The sequence below is a fragment of the Giraffa tippelskirchi genome, chromosome 3 (genome assembly GCF_054371585.1).
Source record: "Giraffa tippelskirchi isolate mGirTip1 chromosome 3, T2T-mGirTip1v1.2.pri, whole genome shotgun sequence".
Lineage (NCBI taxonomy): Eukaryota > Metazoa > Chordata > Mammalia > Artiodactyla > Giraffidae > Giraffa > Giraffa tippelskirchi.
Window position 1 is genome coordinate 162,146,157 of NC_137277.1, and position 15,356 is coordinate 162,161,512.

A 15,356-nucleotide genomic window follows, 5' to 3' on the forward strand; every position below is an offset into this window, starting at 1 on the left:
CTCCCACCACACACACATACACACAAAAGCACTCGTTAACCCTTTCTGGAGAAGCTTTCAAAGTCTTGCTCCCAGACGTGACGGTATGTCTTGTAGTTGCCACTTGCCCTCTTCTAACTCCTCTCATGCTCCAGAAGGAAAGTCTGGAGAGGCTGGCCTCCTCTCCAGCACTCAATGTGTCTACAAGGCTCACAAATATAACCCTGAAAAGATGCGAGTCTCTCTCATCCCCGCCCACATCCGGCCAGCTCCCACCCCAAGTCCAGGTAGCAGACGGTCCGGGGTGGAGCGTGCAATGGATGAATTCCAATGTAAGTTTATCCTCACTTCTCTTGACGGAACAGGCGAACCCGATGCCTCCAGGTGACATGAAAAGGTCTTTATGCAAACGTGTGACTGGAAAACTGCCAATGGTATTTCCCTCCTCTAAAAATAGGAGTATCTGTGGACAGTGTCTCCCCAGACCTTGCTTCTTGTGTTGTCAAGCGCACGTCTCATCTAGAGAGAGTGAAAGGGAAGGGCTCTTAGAAAGCTCTTGGTGAGCCTCTGAGATGTGCGCATCAACAAGGCTGCAGTGGAGGCTCTGCCTCGGGTTTCCCGGCAGCAGGTTGACTGCGAGGGAGCCACCTTCATCCATTTGCTCAGCCAACTAGAGGGTCATCCCCTGCGCAGGGCCAGGCACTGCTGCGGGTAGGGAGGGAGGAGGTCAGCCCCTGGCCTCCAGGGAGCCATAGCCCAGCAGGACAGACAGAAGCACACACAGATCGTCACAATTCATGCCAGTGCCTTCAGACACGTGGGAGCCAAGGAAGTGCTCAGGGAGGGGAAGGAGACAGCACATGCCGGGCAGCAGCACCAGGCACCAGCACAGGGCACACCCAGGTCCTCAGCACACTGGTTAGTGGGAGGTGTGTCTTAGAGACCAGCAAAGAGGTTTGTTCAGTGCAGCCAGTGAGCTGGGCAGTGCAGGGGCATCGCCAGCCCCACTTTGCAGGTGGAAAACTGTCCCTGAGAGATGAAGCGACTTGTCTGCAACATTGCGGAGAAGATGCCCAGAGCCTGGTCCTTAGCCACGCCCACAGCCATCTTCCTGAACAAGAAGGGCGATGCTGTACCAGGGTCAAACTTGACGTGGGCTCTCTCTCCGTCCACGCAGGGTTTGGCCTTGTCCACTTATGTACCTGTTTCTTTACAGGATGAATCCCACTTCCTCAAAAACATTAAGACTGCCCGCTGTCGCGCAGCTGTGCCCCTCCTCAAGGTGAGTGCTGCCGAGGGCAGACTTGGCGCCTGAGCCTATGGGGTGCTGAGATGCACTGTGTTTTGTTTGGGCTGGACAGGGGTCCAAGGGGAGCAGGGGCTGCAAATCTGGGGCTGCAGGCCACGGACATGACTTAGCATTGACTCAGGGCATCTCTACTTAGGACTTCGGTCCCAGATTCGCTTTTCTTCCTAACGTCCTGCTGAGGAGCTAGTGGTCGGTGTAGTTGTCTGTCTGTCATACATGAAGACCTGTTGAAGGTCATGGGTGGGGTCGGGATTCACTCCGGACCCTCCTTGGGGTCCTCCTGGACACGGCAGAGCTACAGCCTCCAGCAGTGTCTCGTCTTAAACTGCTCAGGAGGACATGCCTGTCTGCTCAGTGGTTTGCGGGGCAGAGCTCTTGGGGTGCTGGGAACCAAGGGCAATCAGTTATACAGATTCAGAACTAAGTGTGGGTATCAGCTGGGTATTGTGGGTATCAACCACAAAGCGAGACCTGCTTTATAAATATTAATAAGATGATACCGTTTTCTGGGGCCATCCTAAGGCTGATTGGTTAACAGAAAGGTCAGCTGTCCACATCCTTTTCTGGGGTGGTCTGAACCTGTGCTGAACACTTTGTCTGCTTGAGTCCTGGCTTCTAAGCAGAATGTGTGTGTGTTGAGTGTGTATGTGTGTGTGTGGTGTGTGTTTTGTGTGCGTATAGTGCAGCTTTGAATCTACCCAAAAGCACTCTATTCTGACCTGCAGTATAAGTGCCATGTTTCGTGTGTCACACACTTCGGTGTCTTTTTTTGTATGTTCCAGTCCCTCCACTCCCAACAGGGGGAAAGCCCCAAATTTCCTTCCATTTTTTTGTAGTGAGCTTTTTCCTCCTTTAGGAGAGAAATATTGTACAATTGGAAAAGTAGTCTTTTTTCTCATAACAAGGTGAAAATATCTCACAGATGACTCTGGAGCAATCTCCTTTGATTTGTATGAACTGAGCAAACAAAAGTGCCTGTTTATCTTGGGCTCTAGTAAAGTGGCCTTTGGGTTGCACCATTGTTTTAAAACTGCAGCTTTTATTGCCTTAAAGAAGCTTTATTGTACTAAGCTGGAGAAAACTAATATGCTAAATGTTGGTGAAACTTACTAGCACTTGAAAATTTTTTCTGACTGCCCACAAAACATGCTCAAGTATCTACTCATTTCAAGTTTCTTTTGCATTCAGGATAACTAGTAACATGATACATCTTCCAAAGCAGGATTGTATTTGCTCCAGACTTAAAGGGCCTTTACTTAAAAGCTTCATTCTCTGCTCAAGTTACCTATAAATGTTGATAGGTTGAGAGCCCTTTCTGCACACACATAAATGAAATGTTTTTCCCAGAGTGGTGACCCTTGTTTTGGGAGGTTTTAATATGTTTTCTTTTGAAAAATGTTAATAGACTTTGGTACCGTGGTTCCAATATTACAGCCATAACTAAAATTAAGTCTGTACCCTTGATTGTCTAGACAAAAGAAACTGCACAGTAGGTAGATGCTATCATTAAAGATATACTAGGGAAGCTTCTTAGCAACTGTCTTGTTAATGCACTCATTGCCTGGCAGGCAAGCCGGACTTTAATACTGGTTTCTGAAATATGTGCTTCTGAGCCAGACCTTTTAAACAGTGTTAATATTTTTCATATCTTGGGTATATTTCAAAGTGACACATTTAAAACAAATTTTTAACTGCGAACTAGTATATATTACTCTGGATTTGCCATAGAACTTGGGTGACTTAACGTTTCAAAACAGGACCCATGAATATAGCCTGTTCATGGGCGTCTCAAGGCCATTGTCATCCATAACATTGACAATGCATCGTGCTGGGCTGTTGGCACTTTGAGTGGGGGTGGAGGATGAGGCATCCTGTGTTAATTCTGTTGATCAGACCTGTCGTCTCTCTGCTGTCTTTTCATCTAGATCACAGTTCCTCGACCTTGGCTCTGTTGACATTTTGGGCTGGGTAATTCCTTGTTGTCCACAGGGCCGTCCTAGGCATTGTATCAATAGGATATTTAACAGCATCCCTGGCCTGTACCCACTGATGCCACTGGTACCCCCAGTTGTGACAACCAGAGTTATCTCCAGATATGGCCAAGTGTCCCAGTGGTATGTGTGGCATATGAAAGTTGCTCAGTCGTGTCCAACTCTTTGTGACCCCATGGACAGTAGCCTTCCAGGCTCCTCTGTCCATGGAATTCTCTCAGCCAGAATACTGGAGTGGGTAGCCTTTCCCTTCTCCAGAGGATCTTCCCAACCCAGGGACCGAACCCAGGTCTCCCACACTGCAGGCGGATTCTTTACCAGCTGAGCCACCGGGGAAGCCCAGGTGCAGGAGGAAGGGAATTACGCCTCCCCATTTCTCTTGAGAACCATTGATCTAGATGCTCTAAGGAAATGAGTCAATCTAGGTATTTTTTGGAATAAAAAGAGAGTTGGGAAGAAGTAAAATAATGCCTTTGAAAAGCCACATAAGGGCCTAATTTAATACCACTTGACTATTACCCTCACTCCACTTGTGCATCTCTTAGAACTATATTCTGTTAATTGGTATGTCAAGATTTTCAGCAGATGTTCATGATGAGGTAGTTAGGTTACATCCCACTGTCTGTGAGACAGCCAGGCCAGAGCATGTGGGTTTCATGGATGGAAACAGCAGCTGCATGCAGAGGACATGTTGTAGGAAATTGGTGTCATTGTACCCTGGGAAAGGTGTACAGATCTTTCTTTCCCTATAACACTGTTTTCCTGGGCTGCTAAACAAAGTGGTTCTATTTTCATTTCCTGTTGACCCTTGAACAACGTGGAGGTTAGTCCACCTTTAACTTACTTATAGTTAGTTGGCCCTCCATATCTGTGGTTCCCCCACATCCTCAAATTCATCCGTGTGGTTGAATTTTCAACCTGCTGTTGAAAAATATCTGCTTAAGTGGAGCTGTACAGGTCACACCCATGTTGTTCAATTGTGTGAAAGCAAGTGAGACAGAAAGTTATAGGGAACAAAACTAAAACTAAAATCATCTTGAGACTTCCCTGGTGATCTGGTGGTTAAGACCAAGCTTGCACTGTCAGAGGGGTGGAGGTTTGTGGGGCTGGGAGTCAATCCCTGGTCGGGCAACTAGAATCCTGAATGCTGCATGGCATGACCACAAAAAAAAAAATAGAATCACCTTTCATCCCTCCCAACAAAGAAAACCTCTGCCAACAGTTTGGTTATTTTTCTAACATGTCAGTTGCAGGACAAGATCATTTTTAATGGCTTAGGAGCATTCTGTGGTATGGACGCATCCCATAATTTAACCCTTAGCATGGGACACTGTTTAGCTGTTATAAATAATTCTGCAAGTGAACACCGTCCATATATTCATAGCTTGTATACCTTGTCCTCTTAGGACAAATTCCTACATTCAGAATTTCTGGGTAGTGATTTTACCTTTTAATAGCTGCCTCTGAAATTCAGTCTGGCCATGCATCACCATCATCACTCCTGCTCAGCCCAAATCATCACACGGTCTTTTTCTCCACGTGACCTCAGCCCTGAAGAGTGTCAAACTTTTCCCTGTTGAGCTGTGAGGTATGTGTTTGAGTTTCTTTAGTGGGGTTTTATTTAGAGTGCTTTTTATTGTTAAACCAGTTAGATTATTTCTGTAGAGAAAGAAAGAATCCCACCATCCTTCCTAATAAATAGCTGTTTCTCTTTCTGTGTGAGTAGAGTCCTTTCATCTCTGTTGATTGGCTAGACCAGGTGAGAATAGGGATCTAAGGTGTATGAGCTTTTTCTTTTCCTTTTTCATTAAAGCAGTTTCACCAGATGGCATACTCAGATAGTACAAAGGAGTGTACAGTGAAAAATAACTTGTGCTCACCTTGAATCCCCAGTCCTTTGGTTTAGTTCTAAAAATTGGTCTGTGCCCATGTCAGGACATGATGTGTGTTTCCTATCTACCTCCCTAGAGTATTCTACCACTGTTTTTTACCTTTCTTTTTCCCCTTGATGATGTATCTTGATAATCATTCCATTTCATTACTGATGACGGGATCTCATTCTCACAAGTAGTTTTCTACTGCATAAATCTGTCGTAATGTGTATCATCCGTTCCCTTTTGGTGGATTTGTAGCCAGGCTCTGGGTGTTATATGCAGTACTGCATGCATGCTAAGTTGCTTCAGTCGTGTCTGACTCTTTGTGACCCCGTGGACTATATAGTCCACCAGGCTGCTCTGTCCATGGGATTCTCCAAGCAAGAATACTGGAGTGGGATGCTATTCCCTTCTCCAGGGGAATCTTTCCAACCCAGGGATCAAACCCGAGTCTCTTAATGTCTCCTGCACTGGCAGTCGCGTTCTTTACCACTAGTGCCACCTGGGAAGCCCTGTAATAAACAATCTTTCAGGGCAAGTGAAGTGTGTTAGTCTCTCATTTGTGTCCAACTCTTTTTGACCCTATAGACCATAGCTTGCCAGGTTCCTCTGTCCATGGGATTCTCCAGGCAAGAATACTGGAGTGGGTAGCCATTTCCTTCTCCAGGAGATCTGCCCGACTCAGGGATCGAACCTGGGTCTCCTGTACTGTGGGCAGATTCTTTACTGTCTGAGCCACCAGGAAAGCCCTGTGGCCATCTTTTCATTGTGATATAAAAGCAGGGTGTAGGAAACCCAGTTCTTCTGCATTCTGAAGAAATGCCTCTTCAGGTCAGAGGGGGAGTGGTGTCAGCTGGAGGGCCTGCTCTCTCCCCCAGGGTAATCAGGCCGTCTGCAGAAGGAATCCCCTGGGCGTGAGAATCACCTAACTTCTCCTGACACTAAATAGAAATCTTTTTTTGTGTGTGTGCATTATTCCATTGTGGGTTTCTTGCGTTCAGTAAGAGTTAACTTAAGGCTTTCAGTTTAGTGTGGATTTGTGTAGCTGTATGCATTTATTCTTTCCTAAACTGGGAGTTCTAGAGGTAGAGGGTGACATCTAAACCTTGAGCAGCCGGGCATGATTAATGGCCTTATGCGTGACAGTGATGACAATAAACGTGTTGGGGCTGAGCGATTTAAATCATTCCATAATAGATGAGACACCCTATTGGTTTCTTTTCAAAGCTGGCCTTTTTCGTTTTCCATAATGCTGCTTCTGCTTTTTAACACCCACAAGCATCCATTTTCATTGGTCCCATCACCTCCTGTAGGGTCTGGATAGTATATGGGAAGGCTGACTTCATATTAACTCTGGCCTGTAACTACCTGGCAGAGAACCCTGGAGTTAATTTCCATCAGCTAATCTGTGAGCTGCTACCAAGACTCCATCCCCAGGCTATAGCAGCGGTGATGACAACGATGTGGGGAATAGGTTTGGGATGATGAGCTGATTTGCTCTTACTGATAAGACTTTTCATTTCTCCCGTTATATTGAAATAGTCTTGAGCCAAGGCAAGCGATGCTACAGGCGTCATTCAAGAAGCTCATTGTTATTTTAATGAATCTACATCAAACCTTGCAGGAAATTAGAAGGCCTGGGTAATTGAACTGTGGATAATTATAGCTGGAGAAATTCATATCTCTCCTGTCATAATGGAATTAGGTATTGGTGGTTGCTCAGAGGGCAGAAGTGCATCTTGAGAAAGGTATATATTGTATATTTATAAAGAATCATTTTTATTCCCTCCATTGCACCTTTATTTATTTATTTTTATGAGGCCGTGTATCCATCTGAAAACCTAATTTCCTCCCCTAGGTGATTGACTGCATGCGATTGCCTTATGCTGCTGTCATTAACTCAAGGTTACAGTGGTTAGCAAGCTGTTTCTAGACAACTGAGCCCCACAGTAGGGTCCCTTCCCAGAGCTGAAATGGATTTTACCTCCAGTGATCTTTGACCATTCTGCTTCTAGTCCAGTGGGGAGAGTCTCCTTTTTTTTTTTTTTAATCTCACCCTCTTTCTCATCTGAGTAAGAAGTAGGATTTGGGGTCTGATCTCCTTGGGTCAGGTGGATGTCAGGGTAAGGAAGAATCTGAAGCCTGTCATTGGAATCGACCAACTATTTATACCCATCCTGCCTTTGGCTGAGCAGGCTGCTACAGGCCTGGACTGCGTTTAGGGGAGATGGATCCAGGTCCCACCTTTTAAAGTCCTTGTTAACTGCAAAACGAACTTGAGTCAGGGATCTCCAGGCTCAAAGCATTGTGCAGCTGGGTTAGTGACACTTTTTTTTTTGTTTTTTCTGTTTTTCCTCTAAAGAAAATCAAACAGAGGCTTAACACACAGGCCATCACGGAGTCTTCCTCTTGGGAGTGAGAAAGGGCTGGTCCTAGGTGCTATTGTCTGATCACAGGTTCTGCTTGGGTGTCAGAAATCCATCTTGGAAAAAGTTCAGAGTTGCTGCAGTCTCCCACGCTTCCTCTTCCAATGCTGGATTCTTCATGTTTACTCTGCCGTCCCTAGGACGCTGGTTAGCTTCCTTGTGAATGTTTTTCGGCGTACAGTGAATACCTACTGAGTGCTTACTTTGTGCCAGCCACTGTGCTACAGCAAATCAAAGGGAACCCAGCTCAGTCCTTGATCTCAAGAAGCTTGCAGTCTAGTTGAGGGAGTCAGACAAGATAGAACTCAGTACAAGGGGCTAAGTGCTTATATAGATGTGGACCGAGGGCATGGCCAAGGCAGCTTAGAAGATGACGCCCAGCCTCTTACAGGGGTCCCACCATGAGGTTCTCACAGTACATGTGCTCTTTCTCTCTGATCGTGGTACCTTTGCCTAGAGTTCCCAGGCTGCAGCCACACAGAGCCCTGGAGTGACTCCAGTCTTAGTGTGTTTGGAATCTAGATCTGCCTTGGATCTAAGATGAGTGAACTTGGGAAGCACCTACGGTCAGAATGCCAGGAAGCGAAGGTCTTCCTTCCTGTGAGATTCCACAGAATATACTGTTCCAGGGTCATCGGCTCCAACTCCTAGTGGGAGGGTGTTGGGGACATGCCCTGCATGTCTCCTGTGTGCCTCAGCATCTTTGGCTCTTTTGTGTTCTAGGTTGCCAAGAGGGTGATCTTACTGTCGGGCACACCAGCCATGTCCCGGCCAGCAGAGCTGTACACACAGATCCTCGCCGTCAAGCCGACCTTCTTCCCTCAGTTCCATGCCTTTGGACTTCGCTACTGTGGCGCCAAGCGGGTATCTATTCTCCGTTCCCTCTCTTCCCCACCCACCCTTCACCCCGACTGTCACACTTTCCTTTCTTATTTTATTATTTTTTTAACACCAAAACCAGTTTGTATTGGGGTATAGCCAATTAACATTGTCATGATAGTTTCAGGTGAACAGTGAAGGGATTCAGCCACAAGTATACATGTATCCATTCTCCCCCAAAACTCCCCCTCCCATCCAGGCGGGCACATAACATTGAGCAGAGTTCCATGTGCTGTACAATAGGTTTTTATTGGTTATCCATTTTAAATACAACAGTCACACTTTCCTGCTTGTTCCTTCTTTTCGGCCATGATGTGGTCAGAAGGGACCAGCCATGGAGCTGGATTCAGATTTTAGCTGTGCTTCGCCCCTCACCCTGACCTTGGAGTGTCCTCTATGGTAAGACAAGAGCAGCCTCTCCTAGTTCTAATGCTCGATAGTATTTTCTGGTACAGCGACCAGTGGGCGGTACGCAGGTGCCTGGAGCTCTGAGAGCCTGCAGTTCTTGCCGGACTGGAGGGCACTGAGGTGAGCTTAGGTGAAGCCAAGGCCCTCCTACTTGGTGCACGGAAGACAGAGGATGCCTTTGAACAGGTGGAGTGGGGAACGTGGTCTCAGGCTGCCCTGGCAGGCTCACAGCAGTGCGCCTTGGCTCATAGATGTTGACTCATGATGGTGAACCATGTCTGGTCCACAGGCTGGAAGCCTCTGACCTACAGATTATTTGTCTGTGAATACAGAGCCAGAGGAGTGGCTGCCCCTGGGGCTGCATTTCACAGAGCTGCAGTCCACACAGCTTCTCTTCTCCAAAAAGGGCAGAACAAACCTTATAAACACAAATGCTATCATGATTTCTAAAACCTCAATTTTTTTTAAATTGAAGAAAAAAATTACTGATGTGGGAAATGAAAGAGTTAAAAAAAAGTCAGATGCCAAACTTCCCCCTTTACTGTCTGAGCCACCAAGGAAGCCCTTAGACTTCCCCCTTAGTTAATTACTCATTCTCATGCCGGCTTCTTTCCTGCGGGTGGTGCCCCTGTCGCAGAGGTTCTAGCTGGCCTCAAAAGCCTCGTTACTTCAGACCTCAAGGATTCCTGTTTGGTGACCAAATCACAAATATGCCAAGCTGCTGTTTGCATGGCTGGCCTTGACACTTTGGAGAAGTGACTGCTCCCCACGCCACCTGGGAGAGAAGAGCCCTGCTGTGCAAGTTCATGACATAAAAAAGATCATCTGCTTTATTTTAAAATACTTCCTGAAAAGAGAAAAGCTTTCCAAGTACTTTAAAAATATCCACTTATAGTCAAACAAAGTACTTATCGTGTAACTTGTGGAGCCTGCAAAGTTAATCGCACACCATTTTTAGCTGGTCACTGAGGCAAGAAATTTCTGTCCTTGAACGTATTTAAAGCCATACACTTCTTTAACTAACTTTCCCTGTGGATCAGTCCAAATTAGATTGGACATGGTTGTCTTGATCCCTCACAACTCCCATGTGTGATTTGTACCTCTGTCCTCTTTGCAAGCAATCCACTTTCTGCAAAGGATCTTCTCCTCCTCGACCATCTGGTCCCTGGTGGTGTCTTGTTGAGCCAGGGGTGGTGGGAGCTAGAAGCAGAGCTCATTGCCTTTACCACCACACCATCCCTCCCTGTGTTCCTGGCCACCATCTCTGCAGTCCTTCACATCCTCAAATTCACCCTTTCCCTCCTCCTTACTGCCCCAGCACCCAAGAAAACAGAGTTAGTACCTTCCCCATCTTTGTATCCGTCCTTCCACTTAGCCCAATGTATCCTTCCTTCCATTTAGCCCAATGCCTGCTCCCTGATAAGTTTTCAGTAAAAGCTTGCCGAAGTGTAGTTATTCCATATATTAAAACCTTTGGTATTATCAGGTTTTAACCTGCAAGATTAAGAGCTGATAATATTAGAATGTTGGAGCATGATACCTAAATTAATTATGATATCCATTTGTTCCTGGCATGATTTTTATATAATGCAACCAGTAGGCCACATCTACTTTTTTTTTTAAATTGTAGCCAGATTCTTGCAATAAGAGAAGCCACTGAAGAGAACACCCCATACTGAGCTCATTTTCAACCCCATAGTGTGAAGGCATTTGCTGAGAACTTCCAGTTGATTTCAGAGCATTTTTTTTTAAAAAAGAAAGAAGCAGTTTTTGATCATTTTATTTCTCCACCTTTGGCTGTCTCTTCCTGTTCCCAGTTTAGCAAAGGACACCTGCCACATCTCCACCATTATAGTAGGTCCACTGGCCCTCGAAAATGAGCAAGCCTAGCCCCTGCCCACGGCGGTTCACAGTACAGGGTCGGGTGAGGCATGAGGGAAAATGAGCAGCTGAAACCCTAAGGCAGCAGGCACGCCGGCTCCCTCGTTTTCTACAAAACCATAGAAGTCCGTCCTATTTCTGGTAAGATTGTTAGTGAAGGGCAGGGTTTTTAATTGGTAACGTCCCCTCTAGCTGTATGGCAGGAAGTAGGCATTCTCACTCACTGCCCTCTGTGAGCTGCTGGATGAAGGAACCATTTTTATGAAGGACGGCCTGGGTGCTCTAAAACCCACCTCTGGTTTCAACCAGATGCGGCTGCACCTGTGTTCTGGGTTCTCCCCTTCTGCCCCCACCACCATGGCCACTGTGATAGCATCCACCAGGTCATGCTTGGTGAAACCCACACTGGGGAAGAACAGCCTTGTAAATCCCTGTTAACCCCATCAAATAAAGGTATCATAGCATCGTCTATTACCTTGGGCAGTGGGCTCTGTGGGGGAAGCCCTGAGGAAGAGTCTCTGCATTTGATGTATGGGAAGAGCCTGACAAGCTGAGTATCTTGTTCGTTCGTTCTTTTTTTTTTTTTTTTATTCATTTGGTTGAATCGGGTCTTAGTCGCAGCATCTAGTTTCCTAACCAGGGAACAAACCCAGGCCTCTGGCATTGGAAAGAAGGAGTCTTAGCCATAGGACCACCAAGGGAGTCCCTTTCGCTTGTTCTTGAATGTAACGGGCACCAAACCACTTCACATCTTGCCTTTGCTGCTAGAAAGCTTAACACCAAATTGTGGGATGCCATGATACACTTTTGGTTCACCTCATTCCCAACTTTGTTTCTCCCTTGCTGTTTCCCTTTGTTGTTCCCTTGCTGTTTCTCATTTGTATTCCTGGAGGTTTTATTCATCCCTCAAAGCCAGTTGAAGTTCTGTGAAGAAGGCCAGGGGAAGAGAACGTTGTGAGGAAGTTGTTCCTGGGGGTCACAGCCCCGTCCCCAGGTCCTGAGTTGTCTCACGGGCTCTGTCTCGGTTCTGCCTCCACAGCAGCCCTGGGGATGGGACTACTCAGGCTCCTCTAACCTAGGGGAGCTGAAGCTCCTGCTGGAGGAGGCAGTCATGCTGCGACGCCTCAAGGGCGATGTCCTCTCCCAGCTCCCAGCCAAGCAGCGCAAGATGGTGGTGGTCGCCCCAGGCCAGATCAGCGCCAGGACCAGAGCCGCCCTGGATGCCGCCGCCAAGGAGATGACCACCAAGGACAAAACTGTGAGTTGGAGCAGCAGATAGGGATTTGGAAGTCCACGTGGGCACTGCTGTTCCTTCCCGGGAGGGGTGCCGTGGGGGTGATCAGAGTCCCCTGACGTTATCTTTCTGTAACCTCTCCCTACCTCCCAGGGCCAGGACGGTGAGCCCGCTTCATTTCTCAGCCTACCTAGTCTGCTTCCCAAATCTCTCATGAGTTTTCAGCTTTCTCCTTGGGTACATCACTGTTGATGGACAGTCATAAAAATAAACCCCAGGGGAACGACAGGATGGGGACACATATTCTGAATGCCTCAAAGAAAGTTGGAATTTGCATTTAGTGTATTTTGAGGATACCTGTGTCTAGTCACAGCTGTTAGAAATTAGTCCTAAGGGTATTTGGTGTACATGTTAACCTTCTAACCATCCCATATCACTTGCTTTAGTCAAAGTAACAAATTAACATTTATATAACAGAGTTTTCAAACCCTCTTACCGTTTAGTCCTTATTACAGTCATTTATGGTTGGCAGGAAGTTGGCATCTCCATTCTACAGAGAGGGAAACTGAAGTTTACAGAGATTGGGATTTGACAAAGGTCTCACACCTACTCCAAGGCAGAGCTGAGGCTGTACCCAAGCCTGTTAGCTCTGTGTTTTAGGGCTCTTTCCACTACGGTGGCTTTATCTTTTCAAAACACTTTCATTTCATATCTGCCTTTAGTGTCACACTGTGCTAAGTGCTATAAAGTAATCTATACCAGCTCCGTTTTTGTCCTCATGGGATAAAAACCTTGCAATTTTCATTCCCAAGAAAATAACAGTCATTGACATTTTTTGACATTATCATAAAGCATTATCTGGGCTTGGTATTACCCTGTATACAGAAACTTAGATCTAAATGAGATACCAGCCTCCTAGGAGAGTACAAAGTAAATAAAATGACAAGAGACAGAACGTGTGATTCTTTTTTTTCAGTGTTATTTTCCCATGTGATGAGCAAAACTGGCTAGTAGCTTTTAAGAAACAGTGTAGGATTTTGCACTGATATTAATACCTTGTCCAGCTGTGTTTAATTTATGCTGTGTTATACACAATAATCTGGGTGGCCTGGAGGAAATAAGCAGGCATAATCTCTTTGCTGTGGAATTTTCAAATAAATTTCCATAACATCACTGTGGACATACCGACCAGTGGTTCTCAAATTATATTTCCGTGAACTACCAGAAGAACTAAGGTGTTCTGTTGCTCGAATCAGTGTCAGTGGCCTTCTCTAATTTTTAGAGATAAAAACTCAATGAATGGAAACTTCTCGATTTTAAGCTTTTTCTTAAAACTTTCTTAAGCCATTAACAAGTCTGCTAATTTTTGCCCATCAGTGAAATCTGCTGCTGCTGCTGCTAAGTCGCTTCAGTTGTGTCCGACTCTGTGCGACCCCATAGACAGCAGCCCACCAGGCTCCCCTGTCCCTGGGATTCTCCAGGCAAGAACACTGGAGTGGGTTGCCATTTCCTTCTCCAGTGCATGAAAGTGAAAAGTGAAAGGGAAGTTGCTCAGTCGTGTCTGACCCTTTGCGATCCCATGGACTGCAGCCTACCAGGCTCCTCCGTCCATGGGATTCTCCAGGCAAGAGTACTGGAGTGGGTTGCCATTGCCTTCTCCCAAACAAGAAAACCAATAAACATGTATAGCATATATACTATTAATGGGAAAAAATCAGATGCGTGTTCTTTTTAGATGCAAAGGTCTGAATGTTTATAAAATGCTTTATAAAGTGTTTTAGGTCCTTGTATGTGTGGTGGAAGAGAGTCTTATCAGTATTTCATGGGAGTCTCCAGAGAACAGCCTTGCCTGTACCAGTTCACCTTTTGAACCAGATGGAGAACAGCCAGTGTAGACAACTGACAAAGCAGTGGGGATTTGAATTGAGGGAAAAAGTCATATTAAGTGGTCAAGAGGCAACTGTCAATTGTGCAGAATAGCCAAAAAAAAAAGTATGGGAATCTTGAACTTAGTGCAGCAAGGTTTGAAAGGATTTTTTAAACTTTATGCCAATGTGTATGGTTAGGTGAGTGGCCCTTTATGATTTCAGGTGTAACCTGCATGTTTGATTTGTGAATTAATAAGGAATGATGTGAAATTGACTAGGCTGAGCCATGGAAATCAGGAATATTGGATGTTTATAACTCCCCTTGGCTGTGCAGATCCCTTAAATTCTTTGGGATTTGTTGATATTTTCTTCCCTGAAAAGCGAAGCCACAACCTGCCTCCTAGGCTTGGTGCTGGAAAAGTACGAAGGTCTGGTAGCAGTTGCTCTGAATCCCACCTGTTGTTTGATTGTTGTCATTGCTTCTTCACCCCAGAGTCTTAAAGTTATTTTGCAGATTGTGAAAACAAACCCTAAATTGCATTGTAATTCTTCAAGAATCCAGTGGAGAAGAGCCCTTGAGTTCTTCTCAGTACAGTGCTTGAGAATTGCTCTGTGCTTCCTTGGTGTCTTGGGAAATTTAAGTTTGTCTTTAAGAGAGAGAAATTGAATAGATAAAGATTGCCTTCAGCATGGTGCTAAGATACTATATCCTTTTCGATAGGAAAATTCTTGAAAAATGTTGTTTTCTTTTGTCTTCTTTAATGTAAATTCATTTTTTATAATGGAAAGTCCAAGTAGCAAATGAATTTATGAGCGTGAGCCTTTAGAACATCAGAACCTTTCTTACCATAAAGCCACAGATTTAGTGCGTTGCAAACCATGGATCCAACTGGGAGTAGTCCATCCCCCACTTAACCCAGGAAATACAACCAGTGTCTTTGGGAGCTTGGACCACATGGCCATCAGCATGCCTTCCAAGCCCTGACTGGCTGTGAAATCCTGAATTGAAAGAGTTAAACTGGAGAATCATGGTTTTGTGAGTTTAGTCTGTGAATCTCTAGAAAGGACCCTACCACCCCCATTTTTAATAGTGACTCTGCAGCCCCAAGTTTCCCTGCGATTTTACACATTATGGTGGTTCAAGCAAAGCACTGCTGACCTGTCAAAAAGCGGTTCTTTCTTTGTTCCCTCACACCTTCCCATCCAGAGGACATTTTTTGAAAAGCTTTAAATCACAGAAACCAAGGTGAAGCAGCCAATTTATAAAACATAATGTACAGCGAAAGCTTTTTCTCATTTTCAGCCGAAATAATAGATAGCTCTTCACAGGCTAAGAAAAGCCGACTCTAATCATCCTTTGTCTAAAGCCGTTTTTTGATCAGCAGGACCAGGAGCAGAAAAATGGAACTGGTCCACACAGACTTCCTGGGGATGGTATCAGCTCACCTTTCTGCCGTTTGACAATCCATTCAAATTTCCACACAGAGAAAGAAATTCAGAACCCCAG

The 15,356-nt window shown here is 45.6% G+C and overlaps 1 protein-coding gene across 15 annotated transcripts in view; it reads left to right on the forward strand.

The window, feature by feature from the left end:
• Positions 1-15,356, forward strand: part of SMARCAL1 (SNF2 related chromatin remodeling annealing helicase 1) — a 53,502-nt gene that overhangs the window by 22,516 nt on the left and 15,630 nt on the right. For 8 of the 15 annotated variants that reach the window (XR_014079099.1, XM_081578217.1, XM_081578221.1 and 5 more), the window contains 3 exons: positions 1,196-1,261; positions 8,303-8,443; positions 11,787-12,005. Coding sequence is in view for 14 of the 15 variants with exons in the window: in XM_081578217.1 (XP_081434343.1) it covers positions 1,196-1,261; positions 8,303-8,443; positions 11,787-12,005 (426 nt within the window). In the remaining variant the exon portion in view is untranslated. The remainder of the gene's footprint in view (positions 1-1,195; positions 1,262-8,302; positions 8,444-11,786; positions 12,006-15,356) is intronic. The other 7 variants (XM_081578225.1, XM_081578228.1, XM_081578227.1 and 4 more) reach the window with 1 other exon arrangement.